We start from the raw sequence: 24,519 nt of genomic DNA, 5'->3' as shown, positions 1-24,519 counted from the left end.
TGCCAGACGTTTACCCAAATCCCCCATAGTCATAACAAATCTCTCTTTGGTTCCCAGAAGACTTGCTCTTTCATGTCTTTACCCTGGGTTTCCTTTCTTTTCTGCCATCTTTGCAACTTAGGAAACTCTTCATCTTTTAAGACCCAACTCAAATATCAAATCCCTGTACTCCTGGGTATAGTCAGCTCTTTGTGCTCTCACAGAATACTGTTAATTACCTTTATTTCAGCTCTTTACAAGTTTGCTTACAATTGTGGATGTATATGTTGTTTTTCCCTAACAGGTTGTGAAGGGCAGGTGCCTTCCCTCACTCAGCCTATTACACTCAGCTTCCACAACTTTCAAAGGGGGATATAATACTTACCTCACGTGACTGTTGCTGGGTGTGACTGAGAACACATGAGCCAAGTGCTTCACACAGTTTCTGGCATGTTACGAATGCTCACTCAGTGCTAACTGATATTACTGTTGTTGTCACTGCCGGGACTCTAAGCACAGGTATCAACTTGAGTCTCCATCACTCAAGCGTTAGGAAGGAAGGAAGGAAGGAAGGAAGGAAGGAAGGAAGGAAGGAAGGAAGGATGACTCAACATCATAGCACTCTGTTAGCTGCCTTAGCTGTAGTATTTATTTGATCCTATCCACAACTCTGTGAGGGCTATTAGCATCTCCTCTTCCAGACAGAGAAACTGAGGCTCAGAGAGTTTAAATCACTTACTCAGAATGACACAGCTGATATGGTAAACTGTTTAGATCCCAGTTCTGAATGCTTCCTGCATTGTGTTCTTTGACAGATGGGTGGGGCTTATGAGCAGAGCTTATGGGTAGGGCTCGCCTTTGTATGCCACTAAATTTTTACGATATATTTAAGTGAATGGAATAATATGGGTAACTGGCTGCACCATGGAAGTGGGAGTGAAAGGAAAGCAGTTTGCATGTAAACACAGATAACTTTAACGACAAATACAATCACATTTGTTTTAACATGGATTTTGAGAGAGAAATATGTGAAAATTTAACAAGTGTTTATTGAGTATCAAATATGTGCCAAGCATGTTTTGGGGCCTTTAAACTATAGCACTGAACAAAACTGTCACTGTTGTCACTCACAATGTTTTTCTGCCTGGACACATTTAGGTAGGGATTGCTTTTATAGATAGGGTACAGCAAAACTCTGGTGAAGATGTTGTTGGCATCTTTGATGTTCTTATGACAGATGCCATGTTACAAATAACTCACTGCCTCTTTAGTCCCTTATTAGTAACTATGTGGAACACTTTTATTCCTTTCATTTAACAGGTAGTTATTTTTGGCACTTCTTTGGCATCTTGCTAGTGTGGCTGAGACCCAAGGTTATATTCTTGATATCCATAGATGTCCGAATAACAAAAAGTGGGACCCAGGGCTCTTGTCCAGGGGCTAAGAGCACATTTCCTCTTTTTCAGTGGACATAAAAGATGAATTGCTCTAAGTCCTCAGTTACTGATGCTGTTTATAGTAATTTTTTAAAAGAAAATCTAGGACATTTAATTACGATGAAGTTTTTTTCCCAATGAAGTAATTTCAGTTCATTTTAAAAGCATTTGCCCTATATATGCCTTATGTCTTTACATCCGTAGACCCATTGCAGAAAATTTTATGTCTGCATGAGAATTTCTCATTAAGCTTAACATACTTGGATCTGATGTGTCAAAACTCAATGGATAGGTTTATTAATAATCAGCTTCATCAGCTTAGTATTATCTTAGGAAGTAAAAGGTCAGTAAGTAGTTGTTATCCTACCATTTTATCAGTGGACTCTCCTCGAAAGACTTCAAGTCATTATTCACTGCTTATAGAGTCACTTGAGATATAAAAAGTCTTTTTATAGTAATGAAAGAGCTCCCACAATTAGCCAGAAGGCAGCCATCTATCTTTTTAAATAGCTCAGCTTGGAGGAGAACAGGATTTCAGGTGATATTCAGTAGATGAATTGTTATGACAATGATAAAGTTGGTGATACCAATCTGTGTTTTTTGCTGTAGGGATGTGTGTGTGTGTGTGTGTGTGTGTACACACGCACATGCACAAGAAAAAAAAAGACATTCAGCGCAGAGTGGAAATTTATTTCTCTAAAGATATGCAAATCCAGAAACAAACTCTATGTCCAACAATTCCTTATAATTATTTTTAACTCGAGTGATTACAACATGAATCTGTTTTTAGCTAATAACAAATACAACAAGATTTTGTAACATTCATTTCAACATAATTTCAGGCTTATCAAAAGGTTACAAGAATGGTACAAAGAATTCTCAAATATCATTTATCTAGATTCCCCAAATTTTAACATTACCTTCCATTTGGTTTAGATTCATCCTCTCCCTTTCCCCCACCCCTCACCCTCTTGCTTTCATGAAGTCCTCAAGGATAAACCTCACCAGTAACAGACAAATCCGTATTACTTGCTTCCTGCTAAGATAGACAGAAAGACACAATACCACTTCTAGGCATTCTTGCCAAAAAATACAAAACCTGAATCTAATCAAGGAGAAACACAAAGACCAACTGAGGGAGATTCTGTGAAGTAACTGTGCACATCAAATATGTGAATACTTTAAATTTGCTCTGTGATCTCATTTGTTGTATTTTCATTCTCCCTTAAAAATGCAACTTCTGCTAAATCCGAGACACTAGAAATTCTATTTTTGATGCAACTAATTTTGATAGTGAACTTAATTTGCAAAGATGGTAAGTTTTAGCTTTTGCCTTATTTTTGTTTTCATTATTGTTTAAATCAGATGAGTTTATGTCTAGTTGTATCAGGCAGGGTCCCAGAAGGAAATGGAAGGCACACTTGAAGGAGTTAATGGAAGTGAGTTTAATGAGGGAGCAACTTCTAGGAGGTGTGAGCAGAGTTAAGAAAAAGAATTTAGGGAATCACAATAGAAAGAGAAGTCCTTACTGCCCACAGACCTGAAAGGGGAAAGTAAACGAGGGATGTGAACAGAACCTACCAAGAGCTGGTGTCCTGAAAGCCAGGTGGAGAGGAGCCTGGGTAAAGACACAGAGTACTAGCTCTCTAACCACTAACTGAACCAAACAAACATAAAGCAGGGAGCCTAGTGATGCAGTATACAGTGGTCTGTGTCCAAGAGCACTGAGCTGGACAGAGAAGAGTAGACTATGTATAGTCTACTCTATACATCTGATGGACAAAGAACCACCAGCTCATGTGCCAAAGAGGAGATACATCCATTTCTTTATTAACATGAGGGAAAATAAATGTATTTATAAAGAGGTAAATAAACCTATGTTGTATAGACTTCAATTTATTTCCTTCAGTAAGAATCAAGACATATCATGACCTGTTCTTTTTTTTTTTAAAGATTTATTTATTTATTTGAGAGAGCGAGAAAGTACATGAGAGGGGGGAGGGTTAGAGGGAGAAGCAGGCTCCTCGCCGAGCAGGGAGCCCGATGCGGTACTCGATCCAGGGACTCCAGGATCATGACCTGAGCCGAAGGCAGTCGCTCAACCAACTGAGCCACCCAGGCACCCATGACCTGTTCTTTAATAACAGGAATAATTTATATAAATAAATACTTCCAAATGGGAAAGCTCAGAAGAGAAGAATGTGGCAGTGAGCCTCAGGAAAGAAACAGAAAATACAGAAAAAGGGGTACAAAAAATGAAACAAAGAAAAGATAATTGAGGGGAAAAGCAATTATGAATGATGCATCCCCAAGATTTCCTACAACCAAAATTATAAATTTGGCCAAGAATAGTTCTGATAAATTCACAAAGAATGGGTCTATAATATCTTAATAAGAAAAGTTGAAGATGAGTCTCACTTGTATTCAGGAACACCTCACCATCAAAGTGTGCTGTGAAAGGGGTCAGGAAGTAGCATACTATCACTAGTAGTGACCTCAGTGTTACAATCAGTCAGTTAAATGTAACAACAGGCTTTTTAGATATCTCCTTGGGTTACTGGGGATCTGCTATTCATTAGTATTATATATATATATAAGCATTTTTAATATATTCAATTTCTTAGGTTGTAAATGTGTATCATGTCACACAAAGGTTAATTAAGAGCAAATCCCACAATGTCACAAGTTATATAGGTTAGGCAACAGTCTTTATTGGGAAAACATGCAAGTCAGGAGTGAGCAGCACAGGAGTCATGTGGGACCCCAAACGGTTGGACATGCATTAGGTCTGTATTCCAGTGGAGGAATCCCCACCTACTGTGGCTTTCTCTTCTTTTGGGAACATTATTAGTAAGGAAACAGACTACAAGAGGTTCAGAATGTTTGGGTTAGAAGTTAGTTCCATTTGGCTGGGAAAGCCAGTTGCCTAGCCCTGGGGGACTCTGGAGCTCACGGGAAGCTGTAACACCCCCACACACCAGGAAAATGGAGCTACCGGTCCCTCATAGTCCAAATAAGCCAAAAGGAGCCCCAGGATCACTTTTGAATAAATCTGCTTATTATATCAGACGTGATAATTACATGTTTATTCTCTTCCCAAAATCCAGTAATAGCACTTGCAATGCAGAACATTGTACTACACAGACTTTTGTTATAATGCCATCTAACACTTCTTGTATTCTTATCTTCTAAAATTACATGATTATCACAAACCCACCAGTGATTATTTTGTTCATTAATAACATTAAAAAAGGTCAAAATTAATTTTAGTCAATCTCTTACTAGGCTTTCTTCCTATAATTTTGACAATTCTTATTCTGTGTGTTCTTTTCACTATAAATATTTTTATACTGTGCTATGCTTAATTTATATGACAGATGTCCACACAGAAGCAAACATACCAAAGTTTCAAAAAAAACATATGCTTAAATTCCTTAAAATTGATTGAACAATTGTATATGACAAGTGTTTTAATGACTCTAGGGTTTGGATTATTTTAAATTTCTTCCATACCAAACATTTTAGCAGTAATTTAAATATTGTTTCCTCCTTCTATAAAATGTTACTAGAACATGTTTTTACAACACCTCCCTAATTATCAGGTAGAGAATTTGATCAGCATTCTCATAGGGACTTTAGTCAAAATTAATTCCACATTTATTTGTGAAGGGGGGAGATCTTATAAACCAGCATGCCCAACTAGAATTATACTGCTTGGCTCTGAGAATCTAAATGTAAACCACGGTGACAGTAGTTGATAACACTCTATTATATAATTGGAATTTGCAAAGAGAGTAGAACTTAAATGTTCTCACCAAAAAAACTAATTAATATGTGAAATGATGGATGTGTTAATTAACTAGATGGTTGGAATCCTTTAACAATATATACATATATCAAATCAACACAATGTATATGTTAAATACAATTTTCCTTGTTGTCTATATCTCGATAAAGCTGAAAATTAACAAAAGAATAAATGAATGAATGAATGAATAAAAATTTTGTAAACAAAAACAAACAATATTCAAGTGCTTTATACTTCTCAATTTGAAATTGGGCTGTATCAATTGCACATAATCTTAGGTATTCTATACTTCTTCTATTGAGTATTCTTATATGTATGCTCCTATGAAAGGCACAGATGCATAAAAGGCCTTATTTTTCATAAGAGGGAACAGAGGTTTAGAAACCCTCATCATTCCCAAACAGCTGACTCTGGAAATGGCAACTCACCAGGGTGACTTGGTTATTCTTGCACTTGTTTGCACTTCAAAAGGAAAAAAAGAAAAACCTGTTTGTTTTCTGATACTCAAGAAAATTTTGCATGTGGCTGGATTTGGAGAAATAATCAAAGTAGCGCAGCTCGTATCCAAGCTGAGGCCACCAATCACTCTGGGGAGGTTGCTGACAAGTAGCCCAGATTTTGCAGTTTATCCAAAAGGGTAGATTGTTCCTTAAACAGAAGCCTCATCAAACATTGGCGTGATGTGGTTTACATATGAAAAGCTATATTCTTTACTTAACATTCACAAGTTGCTTATGGATTAATTAGCCCATCTGCCACAACAAATGTATTCACACATCTTTTGCTGAAAAGCCACTACTTTTCTCCTATCCCCTTATCCCTATCAATATAATGGAAAACAACTTTTTAGGAACAAGACACTTATTTTTTCATACCTGTATATTTTTCAACTTCAGTGCTGGGGTAAGAGGGAAACCTTCCCAGAGGATAGTTTCCCATGACTGGCTTCTCGTTTAGTCACCAGTTCGTTCCTCTGAATGTCTTGCAGCTGCTTCAAGTTTGACATGATTACGGCTACTACTCTTGCCACCAGCTTCCAGTCCCAAATGTAGTTGTTATAAGGACAATCTTTTCATCCTAGAACTTTTATCATTGGCATCTTCTTTTCCTTTCTTGAGCTGTGGCCAATTCCGATAACCTCTTTAGAGGCAAAGCGCGCTGGTTTCTCATTTATCTCAAATCAGGTGGCTTAATCACCTTTGGAGAGTCCAGTCGTCCCACTCTGGGACTGCTAGCCCCTTGTCAAATAGTGACCGCAGGAGTCTTTTCAGTTATATTCTAGTTGCTGTACTCTAGTTGCTCAGTAGTGGCAGAACCGAATCTGTTTTGACCACAGTTATCAATGTGCCAGATGTTATAGTAATAGAGGGAATTACCTCATAGATCTTCCTGTTTATTAGGATACTCTAACCTCTCACCTGCCATTCAACACCAGCTTCATTAAAAAGTCTCTTTCTCTATGCCATGCTTAAATCAAATCGCCAGCCTTTTTGAAACTCTTCTGCACGTAAACTTCAAACTCAAACCCCACAATGCATTATTTCTCTTTTAATTTTCAAATTACTTCTCTTCCCATCAATTTTGCTCCCAACTCTTTTTATCCAGTTTTTCCTCCTGAAAGTCAACTTCCCTGTTATTTTTCTGGCATATTTGCTTCCCTCCTTTTACTAGGCACCCAGAACATTTGGGGTCTACACCCATGACTACCTACGTTAGGTGGGATACCTGTATAACAGAGGGCTTCCCCATCTCCTGTCTCATTTCAAAAAACATATAAAAATTGTATGTAGTTTGTACAAAAGCAAGGTTGAGGCAGAGAGGGAAGAAGGGATGGGCAGGAGAGGAAGCAAGGGAAGGAGGGAGGGAGAGAATATGATGGAAAAAAATGGAATGATAAGGATAAGGCACCATGAATACAAGACACCATGTTGGTTTAAGACCTGGCCACTTGGGAAAAATGAGGTTTGGCTATTAATTTATTTGTTCATTTACTACAAACTTTTTTCTATAGGATTAAAACCTCAGATATTCTCCCAATGTTCTTCTTCCTGGCTGTAACCATTGATAGCTGAGCAAAAGCAACTGCCACAAAATCCCAATTAAGCTATTCTTTTTTGTTGTTGTGAAAGGCATAATTTATAAAATGGTGACCTTTTGGTAGGCTAACAGTATGTTGATGAACTTCAAGTGAAGTGAAAAAAAAAAAGTGTTTTGTATCATCAGTGCTTACATTTTCTAAGGGATCACGTGGGACAGTAGAGCCTTTAAAGGTCATAGACTTCTTTACTTTGAGAGATATTAAATAGCTTATGAAAATAGAGGTCAGCTGCAGGATAACAGGAAGAAAAGAGCATTCCCAATGGGGAGGCAAGATATTCGAGATTATATTGACCGTCCTTTTTTAAGATTGTATTTGATTGTCCTTTAAGCAAAAAAATGAAATTTGCATATAAATGCTATAATTGTAAATGAATGAATGTACAGGGTCTTAGAATCAATAGCTATTGATCTTTTGCTGTAAGAACGCTAATATTGTCTGCATAAACTAAGCATTATAATAAGAACTAATTATTTCACAGCCTAAAATACTCTTCAGTAATTTTTATGTTTCTGCAGAAATTGTTATACTTTTCTGGATTTTGCAGAAATAATTAGTAATCAGTAAAGAACTCACTTTTGAAAAATTATTCTTGCTTTGAAAGTCACTAAAACAAGTAAGAAACAAAGAAATACCAAGACTGCATTGTAGGCAAGGTGCTGAGCCACCTTGAGGAAGAAATAGGATAATGGCATTAGTCTGTCCACTACTTAATGACACACAATTTATGCACTAGAAGGATTTAATGTGTGACTGGAAGACGCCCTAGCCACAAATTATTTTTCCCTTTCCCCTCAGATATTGCTTGAAGTCGTTCAAAAAGGGCACTGTCTTCTTTTATTCTACCACTATTAAGGGTTATTTTAAATGCAAGGCTTATAGATTATGACCAAGAATTCTTTTCAGAATGACAAGGATGTAAGACTTTGCAGGAGTGGATATTCACTACACTGAAGGGATACCATAAAGCAGAAGCCTAGAGACAAAGGGCAATTTCTCCCATATAGATTCTGGCAGAACAATCTTGTCTACCACTGGATCATCTTCTACAACCCTGGAGTTCTTAAATACTGACCACAGTGTGAAACATAAAGAATGATACCAGCCAACATGAGAAGTTAGATTTTAGGTTGTGTTTCTCCGTTCTTGGACTTTGCTTACCATCTGCTGATTACACATTCTCAGGGGAGACGGTGGTGGCCCCAACCCAAAGTGCCCTAGACCAATGGCTCAAGGAATGAATGACTGTGTCCATTGATGTCCCTTGTTCACATACTCCCATATGCCCAAAGTCATCCACACATTCCAAGGTTGTACCAATACCAATGCAGCAATAATGTTCAACTTTAGTCCATAGAGAAAAGAATCAGAGTGAGAATGTACAGATTTGTGAATGTGTGCACCCTGGTCAATAACCATTCGTATCTTCTACTGAAGTTTCTTACTAGTGATCCAAGAACTGTACTGGGACATATTTTGCTGGTGAGGAAACTTAATTGCTCAATTTTTGAAGGCACATTAACTGTTTCAGGGCCCACTGAGTAAATTAGGTCCTCCAGGTCATTAAGCCTGTCTCAACATGACATGATGATTTCTACCTGGCATTGTATCATTTACCCCCAAACATCCCACACTTGCTCTGAGCACACACATATTCTTTGTTTACTCAAGGAGAGAGAATGTGCTCATTTGGATGTCAGCAATCGCTCTCTGACTGCAACTCAGCAACTCCCTTTGCTTCTTCTTAAGGCACCCAGGGATCTCTAAGGATTTGCTGGTGCGTAGCAGTTATCAGAGCCTCCCCAACAGGCAGATGGCTTAGTTGTCTAGAAATAGTATAACTTCAGGGGTTTTAAGCACAGTATTGTGCCCCCAAGTATCTCTTCCTATTTGCAAAAGCCAACATTATTGATTGATCTAGGGTGGGAATTGTGAAGATATTTCAGGATGCTGTAGGCCTTTATTAAAACAACTTCCACAAAGGGACTCTGTTATCAGGACCGGTTTTAGGGAAATAAATTGACAGCTATTTGAGAGCAGTCTGTACTGCCGCTGGAAAGGGTGTTTAGAAAAGTGTGTGGGTGTCTGGAGTGCCGCAAAGGCTGGGGAACAGCACTGGCTTTTGATAATTAGGCATGGGAGAGTCTCACAAAAAGAATGATTTTTCTCTCCCAAATGCCAGTGGTTCGCCCTGCTGAGAAGCAGTGATGGGGGGCAAAGGCAAACATCCCTCTCTCTCTGTTATGTCCAGGGCTACTTTGGAGAGTCATAAATTGGTATAAATTAAAACAGGTGAGGATCCAAAGGAACATAGTATACTCAGAGATGTTTTAGAGCAGTGCTCCTTTCAAGTGCATATAAATCAGCTGGGATCCTGTTAATATGCCAGTTCTGATTCAGCGGGTCTGGGATAGGGCAGGGATCCTGCATTTCTAATAATCTCTTATGCTCATGCTTATGCTGCTGGTCCACAGACCACACTTTGAACAGCAAGGATTTAGAACAGAATGTACATGACGATAACATGGTCTTGGATTTAAAAACAATGAATATGAAAGAAATTTGACAATACCCACAAAGTTAGATTTCAGGCCAGTCAGACTTTGATTAAATATTGAAAATCCCACCAAGACATGGATAGAACATTTTTTTAAAAAGAGATACACTTAACATTTCTACCTATCTGCAGATTTTGGTGAACGTTTTCTGAGGCCGATGTGTGATTTAAATGTTTAAATCTTTACTAATGATCCTGACAGAATACTTCCTAACGAAACAAGAAGCAACGCGTTTTCCTGATCTTCTTCACTTCCGAGTATTGGTGAAGAGTTCAATAAATGTCAGTGTCTGATTAAATATTGCTTTACAAACTTCATATCAGAGCTGGCTTAAACTTACCCTCCCCATCTTTTCTTAATCTATGATGACAGCCTCTCTGTTCTTTCCTCTGAGGTGAGCAATGTCCTTTTATCTTCACAGGTCAATGGGAAGGATCTCTCAAAGGCCACCCATGAAGAGGCCGTGGAAGCTTTTCGAAATGCCAAGGAGCCCATTGTGGTCCAGGTGCTAAGGCGAACACCACTCAGTAAACCAGCCTATGGAACGGCCCCAGCAATGCAGCTCATGCACGCCAGCACTCAGACCGACATCACCTTTGAGCACATCATGGCTCTGGCCAAACTTCGGCCACAGACCCCTCCAGTGCCAGACATCTGTCCATTCCTGCTCTCAGACAGGTACTGTTCTTTTTCCTGTCATTTTCCCAAAAGCCCTATTTGTTTTCACTCAGCATTTCAAGTGGGTGTTGGAGAGAATCAGTCACACTAGCAAGCTGACAGTTACAGAGAGAGGCTCTCAGTTCTCTTTGGAAAATGTCTCCACCGTGTCTATATCCAATTAGTTCTCAGCTGGCCCTGCTAGCTACTTTCCCTGACCCACACAGTTGCTTCACTTTAGGAGTCATGCTTGCGGAGGAACAATGAAAAAATCTGGCTCTGATTAGTTCATCTTTATATTTCCAGCCATCAGAAACCTCATGCTACTCATGAGCACTGGTCAGGGAAATAGCTTTTCTCACCAAAGCTGCCAAAAACCTTATTAAGACTGAAACAGAAGTGGCATGTTGGCACTCTTTTCTCCTCTGTGGGTCGCCTCTCTCTCTTTCACTCTTTGCTATTCTCTTCTTTAAAGGAAAAGCTAGGAAATTAATTTAATTAGAGTGCAATTCTCCAAAGAAAGCAATTACCCAATATATTGAGATGTCAACAAAAGATTCTGGTTGTCACTAAGTATAAGAGCTGTGAAATAAGGATCTATTAAAGGAATATTTCTTCCCAATTTTTTACCTAATTTAAAGGCAGGTTGAGAGATTTTATTCAAATAATCTTACTTATACAGTCTTGTTTCATGAGGAAGTATGTTTTGCCCCATACATTTTGTTCTGTGAGCTTTGAAGCAAATATTCAAACATTAGGGAGAGTTTGATTTATAAAAACAATAGTCTCTTTAGGCTGCATTTTCACTGCCTACCGCAATCCATTCTGCACTTTGTAAAACACTTCCCTGCCCTTTATTGGCTTTTGTTAGGTTCATTTCAGTGGTCCACATGTGTACATTAGAATCACCTGGGAGTTTTGAAAAGCGGTATCAATGCAATGCCTGAATCCTACTTCAGACCAATTAAAAAGGAGTTTTTAGAGTGAGGCCCAAGTGCCAAAATTTTTCCAAAAATCTCCCTAGGCAATTTTAAGGTACAGCCATGTTTTGGAAACCACTCCTTGAAACTTCAAGTTCCAGGAGGGCAAGGGCTCTGTTTATTTTGCCTCACTCCATCCATGCAACCGCTACTTATCAAATAGCCCCCTTTATCAGGCACTGGAACTAGGTGCTGGGCATAAAACTGGGAACAAAAATAAAGTCACCACCTACCTTCTAGAGGAGGAGATGAAGAATATACAGGCAAACAAATATTTAATATTTATGAATACCGCCTCACACAGAGTAGCCTTCCAATAAACACTCTCTTGAAGGAATAATAGCTAACATTTATTAGCTAATTTGGCATGTTTTAAGTAATATTACAAATGTTTTACATTTATGAACTCATTTAGTCCTCACAATGATCTTTTGAGGGAGTGCATTGTACTATTACCATCACAGATGAGGGAAGATGTTAAGTTATTTGGCCAAAATCACATTGCAAGGAAGTGATAGGGCCAGACTTCTGAGCCTAAGAGGTCCGACCCCATTACCCACTCTCTTAACAGGTATCCTATGTCACTCTCCATAAGTCCTGCAGACCTTAGCTTAGAGGTAACCCCTTCTAGTAAACTTCCTAGAGCAGCATTAGGGACATCCCCCCCATCTGCTCTCAGATTCTATTTTTCCCCTGAAGTATCACATTATATTGACATTCCCACTTTACTGCTCTACCCAATGAATAGAGCAAGAATTGATTGGATTTAGTGCACCAATAGATTTCCAGCACTCAGCAGAGGGCCTGGCATCTAGTAGACAATAAATGTTTATTGAATGAATAGGTGTTCCTCATGGCAGGGCTCCCTTCTTACCAACTGAGAGACAAGAGAAACACATTAAGTGCCCAAAGCAGTAAACTTAATGGTTTACCAATCCAAATGGGTTTTCAGAGCCAGTCCAAATTTAAGCAAGGACAGTTTACCTGTTAGACCAGCAAGCAAGATGTTGCATGTACTACTTTTGCTATTAGGGTTCATGTCGATTAACCCTATATGGAGATGACAGCCATAGACAGCAGTGAGAAGGGACTGGTAGAATATTTACAATGACTGTATGAGGACACCAGGATGTGTCTCTCGTGCATGCCTTTGGACTAGAGATAAGGAAACTAATTTATACTACTAACTCCAGTTATTCGGTAATGTCCACACTGGCACAGCTTAGAGGTCTCACCTGCCACTAACTTGGTTAGTTGCACTGAGTCTTTTTCACTGACTTCTAGAAATAGAGATGCCCTCATTCTCTTTGCTGTTAAACTGTACTTGACCTTCATATGGTCTAATGTATAGGATCCATATCATAGCTTATAGTAATTTTAAAGCACTTCTGTAAATTACTTAAAACATTTTTCCGAAGTGAGACATGTAAAAGTCATGTACAATGCCCCAGGTCCCCCTCATTTCCTTTAATCCTCTCTGAATTTTTGGAAGGGATTATGAAACCCTGTGACTTACAGGAATTTCCAGTGAGGTATCACTGTGAATGCTGATTAATATTTGTGCACTGGCCCTCTATCAAAGAGGGGGAAAATGTGGGTTATGAGGGAGAACAAGGAAGGAGGTCTTAAGGAATGAGGGCAAGGTGAGTACATTTTACAATCTGAAAAATAGATGCTTTTGAAAACAGATTTCAAAAAACAGTTTGGGGCTCTATATTATGAAATGGGTAGTACTCTGTTACAAAATCCCCCTCTTTGGGTAGACTGCAGTCTCAAAGGCCACACACCCATGTATGGAACAAGTCACATTTGGTGGAATGGAAGCAGGCCAGGGAGTATTAAGCGCCACGGCCGGTCAGAGATTTCACATCAGACTCTTTGGAGTGCTGTTCTGGCCATGGGTCCTTACTCTTGGTATTCTCTCAGAAAATCAAATTGATGGACCTCATGGAGGGGAGAAAGAAAAGCAATTGCTCTTTCTGAGCTTTTAGTTCACTCAAAGGCTGGATCACTACAGGTTTTATGGCAAAGCAGAGAAAACAAGTGAAATTCTAAAATCAGTTTTAATCTTGAAAACAACCCTTTTGATCCATTTCTGTCATCTTGCTACATTCCCCATAGCTGCCATTCTCTTCATCCGATGGAGCATGAATTTTTTGAGGACAATGAGTATCTTTCCAGCTTGCCTGCTGATGCAGACAGAGCAGAGGACTTTGAATATGAGGTAAGATCGTTTTTACACCACTTCACATTTCTTCATGAAGTTATGGTCAAGGAGTTTTGCATAAGAAGAAAAAATTAATGTATTACTGTGAGAAATACTTTGTCTATTACATATCGAGGGTAAGTTCTTTTAAGTATTGTTTGTTTGGGCTGTTTGTGTCTAATATTTTAAACACATTGGAGAACATTTTTATAATATAAGCTTGAAAATAATTTGATTGCATTTTTGCTGATTTTTATAAACAGCATTATGGCAGCCCCAGGTTTTCTTCTTTCTGTAATATAAAATAATTTCCAAGTGGAGTTTGAAAAAGAAATTATATTTAAAACCAAGATTGTGCTTACTATTTTCATTCATCGTATAGTATTTTGGTTTTAATTGATAAACTAAATTATTTTATATTAGTTATATTTTCTTTCACTTATTCCATGTTCTCTTTGTGACTCAAGTATATACCATCAAAAGGAGTTTCACTGACTTTCTAGAAAGAGAAATGGCCTAATGCCCTTTGTTGTTTAGCCTTTATACAGTATATGTTAGAGTATCTGTACTGTGATATATAACAATTCCAAAAGCCCATCGATTAATTATTTAAAAGCTTTCACAAAAGTTAAAGGATTTATCCTAATATTTCCTCTGCTGTTGCAGTCTATAAATCTTTGAAAGGTTTCAAACCACTCTGACATTTGGAAATAAAGTAGATTGAGGAGGCAAAGAAGCTTTGGTAAACAGGTAGAGAACCCATGATTATCTGCCCTTTTAATGCTTTAGATGATGTCATACAAGTTCAGCAAAATGTTCTTTTCCATTTTACAACCAGGAAATCCTGAAATCTCTTCCCTTAGGAGGATCTGAAATCAAATAAGGCCGATTCAGTGAAGCTCACCTAAAGCAAATAGACGTTTATTTGAAATCTTCCCCCTGCAAAAGTCATTGCTGGGGATTACAGAAATCATTATTTCTTTTCGGCCAGAATTTGGAAGTCTGTGCAATGATACCTAACATCTGAGTGGATGGTTTCAGCATTGTTGTTCCTACGAATTTTTTTAACCCTTCTCCATTAAATTGATTGAAAACTTTTATTTTATAAATCCATTCAGTGACTGGTATGCACTGAAATATCCATTAAGTTTTGTCTTCTCATGAAAAATAAATTACAAAATTTAGTCACTTACCCAAATAATTCAAGATTAAATGATGTTTTTCTTTCAGCTAATGAATACTTTGGGTTTAGGGACTGGAATTACCTAGATCACTTCGGCTTTTTATTTAGTTTGTGCCTTCAGGCTTTATTGAAATAAATCTGTGTTTAGGAGGGAGAGCATGGAAGAAAGACTTGCTTAGGTGGGCAGGTTAACAGTAAAAATTATGTTAATTAATTAGCATATCATTGAATATTCCAATGCAGACAAATTTCCTTACCTTTCTATAGGGCTTACTGTGGCTAACCCACATCCTCTTTTTTGAACAATGTAAATCCCTAATAGATGCCAGCCTCAGTATGATGACAGTGGTAAATGCTCAGACAGGTCCTCTGTAGCCTGTAATCTCAACTAATCACAGCATCATAGTCATTAATTTGCTGTCAGCTGTGATTCTCTTGCCGAAGGCATCTTTCTGAGTGATTGAAATAAGAATGTTCCTGTGAAATTTAAATGAGGAGGAAGTTATGGTGACAGGCTTCAATCACGAGAAAGGATGCATGTGAAAGCATCGTACGTGGTTAAACAGGGGGGTGGGGACATGGGGGAATATCCCAAGGATAATTTACCAGGTTTCAGAGAGAGTAATGGCTCTACCTAGTACTCCTCAGTCTGTTCCGGGTATGTGGCAGAGTGGCACCCACCATCCCTCATGGCTGTGTGAGATTAGACGGTAAAATCTAGTCCACGGCTGTCAGCAGAGCTGATTGTGGATACCACATTAAGTGGGGAGATTTCGAAATGACAGCCCCACTCCTGCACTATCGAACTTAGACGCACACTGGTCAAGGGCTTCTGTGACCAGCAAAGATGACCTCAGCTCCTCCGGAAGCTCTGAGGATGCAATGGGTGAGCCCCTTCCAGAGGAACTGCTTCTGCGCCACTTAGAGACTATTACAGGAAGCAGGCCCAATGGCCAAAGAGAAGGCTTCATCTCAGAAAAAGATACTCATTTCTCCTCAACCTAAACACGAACACACATCAGCAGGCAGTCGGAGAAGTAGAGGAAGATTCCCTTTCCATCTGCTCTCACTCATTTCTACCTTCAATATTTAATGAGTACTTAAAATAGGCCAGGCTCTTATCTAAGTGGTTGATGGATGAAGCCCCTGCAGGGGCAGCTTAACCTGTAGGGGAGACAAATAAGGAAAGACACAATACGTTCAGGGATGGGACGTGCTAACGGAGAGCAACAGCGTGGGTAATGGAGAATGGAAATGCATGGGCTTGGGACCGGGTCCTGCTCTCTTATACAGGGGGCCAGGGAAGGCCTCTCTCATAGGAAACTTAAGGAAAGTAAGAGAGCTAGCCATGTGGGAAGGGAAGGTACAAAGGACCTGGAGCAGAAGCATGCCTGGCGTGCTTAAGGACCAGCAGAGGCCAGTGTGCTCTAGCAGCCTGGACGAGGACCAGAGCGGTAGGAGGAGAAGCCAAAGGGAGGAGGGGCTTATGTTGAGGCACCTTTTACTTTTACCCTGAGGATGGGAAGTTGCTGTAGAAGAGCTGAAACCCTAGCAAGATCCCTCTGGCTGCCAGATGAGTCTGACGGGGCCGGGTGGTGGGGGAGGGGTAGTAAGCAAAGGATGCAGCGACACAGGAGAGCAGAGAGGGGGATGCACGGGAATGGTGAGGCAGAAAGGGCTGAGGCATGGTCTGGAAGGACAGCACCCACTCCTTCGCACAGGGCTTTGTCTAAATGCCCGTGTTTCCATTATTTGCTTCCAAGTTGGAATTTGGTTTGGGCTACGGTGGTTTTTCTCCTGGACTTTTTTAAAAGCAAAATATCATAGGCCAAAGGGAAACACAGCTTCTGGCATCCACTCTTTAAAAGACAGGAAGTACATAGAACCGCATTTCTGAACTTGCTAAAATGCCGACTGCATCTGCAGAGGCGCCTTTGTAAAGGCCTACTTGCTATTGACTCAGTGAACCAAAGCTGATCTATCTTGTGCATACATATTTAGGGACTCTGAGTGCATGGATTATTGACCCAATAGACCAAAACAGATCTGACTATCTTGTAAATACAGTTAGGGACTTTTTAACATGCAGATTATTGCACTGATAGGCCGTAACACCTCCCTTCAGAGCCATGATAGGCAGCAAATGCTTCTTTGGAGATATTCATAGTCAGTGTGTCAATGTTATGGTGACTCTGGTGTGTTAGGGACCTCTATGAAATTTTAATGACACCCATAGCTCACCATGGCCTATCACCACTTTGCCCAGGAAAATTATTTGACTGGCTTTAAAATTTCCTCACGGTGCTTCAGAAAAGTCTCAGAGGACCAGCCTGCATTAAAAGACTCACAGCTTTAAATGTGTTCTCTTTCAAAAATGATGGCCCTTGTTCTCTAATTAAAAATGATAAAGGATTTTAATTTTATTTGTAAGAGAAGGAATAAAAATATCAAAATTTAAATAATGCACCCATCGTAAGAGTCAGAGTGCTCCATGCCACTGAAATACCACTGAGGATTAAGCATCTTCTCTTCTTTATTTTCAACTTTGTGTACTTTTTTTTCCAGAGCCAGCTAAAGGTTGAAATAAATCATAAATAGCCCTTAGCAAGTCAGAGGCAGATCTCAAATCCAGCCTCTACCAGAAATAATTTAAAGGGAAAGGCTTCAAGAAATATAGAGCCCTTTCATCCAACCCCTAATAAAGATATGTTTGCCCCTGCCTGAGTGCAAGGAAGATGCTGAATTTTCTGCAGCATTTACCATTAACTCTCAAAAGTCGGTGGTGATAGAGAAGAGTCAGAGAAGTAATATTGGACTAATATTAAAGTCCAACATTTTGATAGTATAAAACGTTAGGTTAGCCAAGACGAGCAAATAATTTAAGCAACATTTCGAAGTCTGGTGATTTTCATCACCAGAAATGCAACTCAAAATCATTTCTACTCCTCCCCCTGAGATCAGGCTGAATACCCAACAGCCTGAATTAAGTGCGCATCGAGTTCCCCTTCTGAATACATGGTCATCAAAATGAGAAGGAATTTAGAAGTTGGCTTGAAGAGGTATTAAAGGTAGAAAGGAGAGGAGGACAAGTGTATGTCAGAGTTCTAGGTATATATCAACTGTAAACCAAACCTAGGCCCCTATCTAGAAATAGGAAAGAGCATTTAGCATATTAATTGGCAGTTCTTATGCAAGGCATAAATAAACCCTTGTGCTATGCTGAGAAGTGTCATTTTGCAAAATGTGTTTTCCAGACCTGGATCCCTGTGAATAGGTGCAGAATATTGTGATAATCTAAGTAATCTCTCTTACATAGTTAAAGAAAAGAAAATTATGAATCAAGGAGATGGTCATTCAAGAAAATAACAAGAGGATAAGCATTAACTAGATTTCAGTCATATTTTTCGAGCAGCTTCATGACTTGTGAAATGAACTTAGGGAAAAATCTAGTGTGCGTGTGTAGAACTTGGTGGCTCCTTTCTAGGCTGTGAGGGCAGAGACCTTATCTGCCTGTTTATCATTGCATCACATCACCCATTTCATAGTGGGTGCTCATATTTGATGAATGAACGAAGGAGGATTCCCGTTGTTATCTGCATGGACCAACTTTTGAGCAATGCAGTCCTTTGTACCTTTTAGTACAAGGGAAGTGGAAAGGAACCTGGGACCACCATGCAGTTACAACAGATATCCTCTCCTTTTCTCATAGATATACGTTCCTTTTTTTATTAGGTTTGTACTTTTCTGCAATGTCTCCCTATTTGCCACACCTCTGCCCCCAGTCTTTAGTAACCATCTTTTGACTCTGACTCTCTGTTTCTGTGAGTTTGACTTGTTTTTTCTTTTTTTAGATTCCACATATAATGATACTGTGCAAATTTATCTTTCTCTGACTTATTTCACTTAGCATAATGCTCTCAAGATCCGTCTCTGTTGCAGCAAATGGCAGGATTTCCTTCTTTCTCATAGACACACACACACACCCCACATATATAAACCACATCTGCTTTAGCTATTCATCCACTGAGGGACACTTAAGTTATTTCCTTATCTTGGCTGTTGCGAATAGAGATACTTGTTCTTTATATCAGGGGTTCTAATCCAATCATCATTTTTCAGTTCAACACTTCTAAAGAAAGGCCCAAAATGCAGGAAAATGAGGAGAGATAAGTAATGAAATAGAATTTTAATGGTCTCCATGCAAATTCACCCCTGCTAATTATCATCTTATAAGAATCTCATACTTGATATGAATTTGATATAACTCCTAATCCACCCCAGTACTTCCTTTATAACTTCCTCACCAAGGGATCATCCTGCAAATTTGTGAAACACAACAATGGACACAGAACTGAGAGCCTCCCCAAGTAGCCAACCCTGACTCTGATGGTCTCTGGGAAAGGTGTCAAGGAATTTGAAAACCAATGATGGAAAGAATATGTTTGGTATGAAACATAATTTATAAAGAGATGATAATATTATCCATATGTGCGGTGGATATTTGGGAAAAGAAAAAATAGTGCATAGAGTGTGAAAGTGTAGCATTTTCAGAATTATTTTGACTCACTGCTTGCTTTATATTTCATCAGTCCCTTTTATTCCACTTGTTAGTCACATTTTAGAATTATTAATGAAATATCTGAAATAATTTTATACCACTTACCACTGGGGCAATAAAATCATCCATTTAAAAAAATCACCTTAATAAGTTTCATTCTTGTGGGAAATTTATTGAATTGAAAACTGATCTAAATGAAGTGTGAAAATATTTTTATTACTTGAACATTTAAAATAAGATGGTATTCTATCAGAGTTGGTCCATTGAAGTATGTTTTCATGACACCACCATTTTCTCAAATTATAGCAGATTAAAATCTTAGTCATTGAGGCCAACCCAGAAGTTGTCATGTAGTGGGGCTTGTATTTCTAGACTCTCTGGGGCATGTTTCTCCTTCATATCACCACTGCTTCCTCCCTTGTGTAAGAGATTATCTCTAGGCTCTTTCTTGGTCTCCTGGAGCCAGTCTCTAACCTCTGCAGTCCATCCATTCACTACTCGCTGCCAGACCAGCCCTTCTCAAACAGAGTTCTCACTGGATCACTCCCCCTTTCTTTATCTAGTATGACTCTACTCCTTGAATTAACTCTAATATTCTCTGCCTGGCATTGAAGGTCCTTCATCACCTGTCACCCCCCTACTTTTTCAGGCATCTTGGGGTCAAACTCTGCAGCACAGCAATACTCAGAGACAGCTGGGACGTTCCTTCCTCTGCACCTTTACTTATGAGAATTTCTGCCCCTCAAATGCCTTCCTCACACTCTCCCACCACTGAACTCCTATATCACATTCTATAAATATTTTTTTGCATTATGCCTTGGCTTATAGTTATTTATGTACTTATATTTTTCTTCTAAATTGTTTGTCTTTTTTAAAGACATGACCACTTCTAATTATCTCTCTATCACCAGGAGAGCCTACCTAGCACATCCCTTAACACACGGTGGGCGTTCAGCAGCATTTGCTTGAGGAGTAAATAAATTACTGACCATTGCTGCTACTGTTATTTTGTAAGTGTCCCGCACACAAATACAAAAGGTGAAAGGGTGGGGAGGGGGGGAGAAGAGAGCTGATAGAAAATAGAAATTTGAAATAAAGTGTGAAAGTCTTTGATTTTCTCTTAATATTTCAATTAACAGTCTAGTAATTAGAGTAAATGAATTTAAGCATACACGTGTACCAGATTGTAAAAGAAGAAAATTTGGATTTTATGTTGTTGTTGCCATTCTAGCAAGGATATGCATGGTTTTTAAAAAATATTTTATTATTTATTTATTTATTTGACAGAGAGAGAGAGAGAGCACAAACAGGGGGAGCGGCAGGCAGAGGGAGAGGGAGAAGCAGGTTCCTGCTGAGCAGGGAGCCCGATGTGGGGCTCAATGTGGGGCTCAATGTGGGGCTTGATCCCAGGACCCCAAGGGATCATGACCTGAGCGAAGGCAGACGCTTAACTGACTAAGCCATCCAGGCACCCCAAGGATATGCATGTTTTACCTCACACTTAGAGGCTGGAGAACCCTACTAAACAGACAAGCTAATTTACATAGGTAAAGAATGACTGGAATTCAGCCCCTGTTAGGATAACCATACATCCTGGTGTGCCCTAAATTGTCCCTATGTATGGCTAAGGTTCCAGTTTAATTATGAATAGCACCTTCTTTCATCTTCAGGAATGTCCTAGCTACATACTACATTATATGGTTGACCTAGTTTCAATACTTGAACCTTAGTTGAGGCTGACTTTGTAATCACATTTTATATAATACCAATATTACAAGCAGAGGTAACTCAGAATTTCTTAATTTGAAAACCCATGTTTGGGGGTGCCTGGGTGGCTCAGTCATTAAGCGTCTGCCTTCGGCTCAGGTCCTGATCCCAAGGTCCTGGGATTGAGCCCCGCATCGGGCTCCCTGCTCAGCAGGAAGCCTGCCTTCCCTCTCCTACTCCCCCTGCTTGTGTTCCCTCTCTCGCTGTGTCTCTCTGTCAGATCAATAAAATCTTAAAAAAACAAAAAAAAACCCATGTTTGTGAAATTAAAGGATTTTCCTAAGTTGTGATTTTCTATTTAAAAAAGAAAAAGTTCTCCTTAAGAAGTGACTAGAAAGAAAATGTCATAAAGTTGGAAATAGCCATCAAAGTTGTTCTAATTCTTTTAGATTTCTTACTGGAAGAAATGAGATTAGTATTATTGTTAATTTGTTCATGTAATTTCATAAAATAAATATGAAGCCCATCTATCTTTCACCTCACTGATTATGACAACACTAAACTTTATTTCCTAAGAAAACAATGAAAAGCAAATTTAACCTTCCAAGTTGTTATTAAACAATGTAACCAAGAGCACATTTATTTTACTAGAAATCTAGATATAAAATGAAGACTCCTTCCACTACATATATGAATTTTATCAAAATCCTGACATCCAATTTTTGTTCAAAGATACTCATGATACACATTCAGATAATTGCTTTGCATTACTGAAAGGTGTTAGAGGTTGTGTTTAAGGTGAATATTTGCATATCAAATCATATTCCCCAATATCTTCTATTCTGCTTTCAAAGAATGTTTTTCATAGGGGCATAGAAAGGCAAACTGTCTTTTCACTATAAAGCAAATTCCTGATAAGGATTCCAATGTTGATTTCAGAGGCAATATAATCTAGTTGAACAAGCCCAAACAAGGAATGTGGTCCCAGTTCTAGCTCTGTCTCTTAAAGGGACCACTTACCTCCTGAGTCATAGCATCCTCACATGTGAGGTCCATGGGGATACCAATATTAGTTGGAATGATTTGTCTCATCTGGTTCTCCCATGTAACTCACTTGAGCAAAATGAGACAAATGCATAGTCAGACCCTTAAAATTTTACAAAAATTTTAACATTTCAATCCTATCAACCCCCATTTTACAGGTTTTTATAGAGAGCGTACACACTCATAAGACCACACATTGGTCTGTGTCTAGTACCATATTTTACCAATGGGTAAGAAAGTAGCACACCTCTCCATATTATCTCTGGCTTTAGCTTTAGTGTTTAGAACAAGCTGACCCATAAATATTTGCCAAGTAGAAATGACAGATGCAGGCTGTAGGCACTACAAATTATTTTATTTAAATACAGTGTTTATTTTTTTAATTAGGAAAATATAGAAAATAATTCCAGTTTGGATTTTTTTTCCACCAAATAATTGTCTTTGAAAAAAATTTTGGAATCTTTAAAGAGGATGTGTTTTATATTGGCATGACAGTTCTCCCCTTTCTTCTTCAGGCTTAAGCTCTCGGTAATGCTCTGGTGCATAATTATATAGTGAGTTCACTAGTATTCACTATGTATTAAATAATCAAACTTAATATAAATAAAAGAGACTCTTGCATGATCAATATGGATGGTGCGTTATGAGCCAAGATAAATCCAATACATGTATTTGAAGTCCAAAATAAAAATTTTAAGTACCATTATCTGCAGTTGTACCATTTGAGGTAACCACAGTTAACACTTTGTGTGTCTCGCTCATCTATGTACATTGTTTTTCCTATAACTAAAATTTCATCTTTTTGTTGGGTACTTACATTTTTTTCCAGGGTTTCTTAGCTATAGGAAACTAGAGTGAACTACGTTATGCATGAAACTTCATCTGCATTTTATTTTTTCTAGCTTTATTGAGATATAGTTGACATATAACATTGTATAAGTTTAAGGTATACAACGTGATGACTTAATATATGCATATACTGTGAAATTATAATGGCAATAAGATTAGTTAACACCTCTAAATCTCACATAATTACCTTTTGTGTGTGTGTATGGTGAGAACATTTAAGATCTACTCCCTTAGCAATTTTCAATCATATAATACAGTGTTGTTAATTAAAGTCATTATGCTGGGTGGTGGGGGGGAAGGATGGGGTGGCTGGGTGATGAACATTGAGAAGGTTATGTGCTATGGTGAGCGTTGTGAATTGTGTAAGACGGATGAATCACAGACCTGTATACCACTGAACCAAATAATACATTATATGTTAATAAAAAAATAAATTAAATAAATGGTTTTCCACAAAATAAATAAATAAAGTCATCATGCTGTATGTGAGGTTCTCAGAACTTAGTCATCTAATAGCTGGAAATTTTTACTCTTTGACCAACATTTCCCCATTTTCCCCACTCTCTAGTCCTTGGCAACCATGGTTCTACTCTGTTTTTGTATTCAATTTTTTTAGATTATACCTATGAATGAGAACACAGTATTTATCTTTCTTCATCTGGTTTATTTCACTTAGCATAATATCCTCAAGGTCCACAAATGTTGTTGCAGTTGTCAGGATTTCCATCTTTTTGTGGCTGAATAATACTCCATTGCAGGTATATACCACATTTTCTTTATCCATTCATCAATCAGTGGATGCTTATGTTGTTTCTGTGTCTTGGCTATTGTGAATAATACTGCAGTGAACATGGGAGCGCTGATATCTCTTCAATATCTTGTATTCATTTCCTTTGGATATATATACCCAGAGTGGGATTGCTGGATTATATGGTAGTTCTTTTTCTTAAATTTCTTGAGGAACCTCCATACTGTTTTTCATAGTGGCTGTACCAGTTTCCATCCCGACCAACAGTGCACTAGGGTTTCCTTTTCTCCACTTCCTACTAACACACTTGTTAGGTTATATGTTTCTAGGAAATTATTTATGTGTCTTCTAGGTTATCCATTTTGTTGGTGTATAATGGTTCATAGCAGTCTCATGATCTTTTGTATATCTGTGGTCTCAATTATGTTTCCTCTTCCATATCCAATTTTATTTATCTGAGTCTTCTTTTTTTCTTAGTCTAGCTAAAGGTTTATCTATTTTCCTCATCTTAAAAAATCAGCTCCTATTACTATATGACCCAGCAATTACACTACTAGGTATTTACCCCAAAGATACAAATGTAGTGATCCAAAGGGGTATGTGTACCCTGATGTTTATAGCAGCAATGTCCACAACAGCCAAACTATGGAAAGAGCCAAGATGTCCATTGACAGATGAATGGATAAAGAAGATGTGGTATATATATAT

At 38.5% G+C, this 24,519-nt stretch overlaps 1 protein-coding gene across 3 annotated transcripts in view; it reads left to right on the top strand.

The window, feature by feature from the left end:
* PDZRN4 (PDZ domain containing ring finger 4) overlaps positions 1-24,519 on the top strand; it is a 350,574-nt gene that overhangs the window by 273,251 nt on the left and 52,804 nt on the right. For all 3 annotated transcript variants that reach the window (XM_044914883.1, XM_044914884.1, XM_021704873.1), the window contains 2 exons: positions 10,301-10,557; positions 13,638-13,740. In XM_044914883.1, the coding sequence (XP_044770818.1) occupies positions 10,301-10,557; positions 13,638-13,740 (360 nt within the window). The remainder of the gene's footprint in view (positions 1-10,300; positions 10,558-13,637; positions 13,741-24,519) is intronic.

Source organism: Neomonachus schauinslandi, chromosome 5 (assembly GCF_002201575.2).
Source record: "Neomonachus schauinslandi chromosome 5, ASM220157v2, whole genome shotgun sequence".
Taxonomy (NCBI): domain Eukaryota; kingdom Metazoa; phylum Chordata; class Mammalia; order Carnivora; family Phocidae; genus Neomonachus; species Neomonachus schauinslandi.
This window is presented reverse-complemented; position numbering and strand designations above follow the sequence as displayed.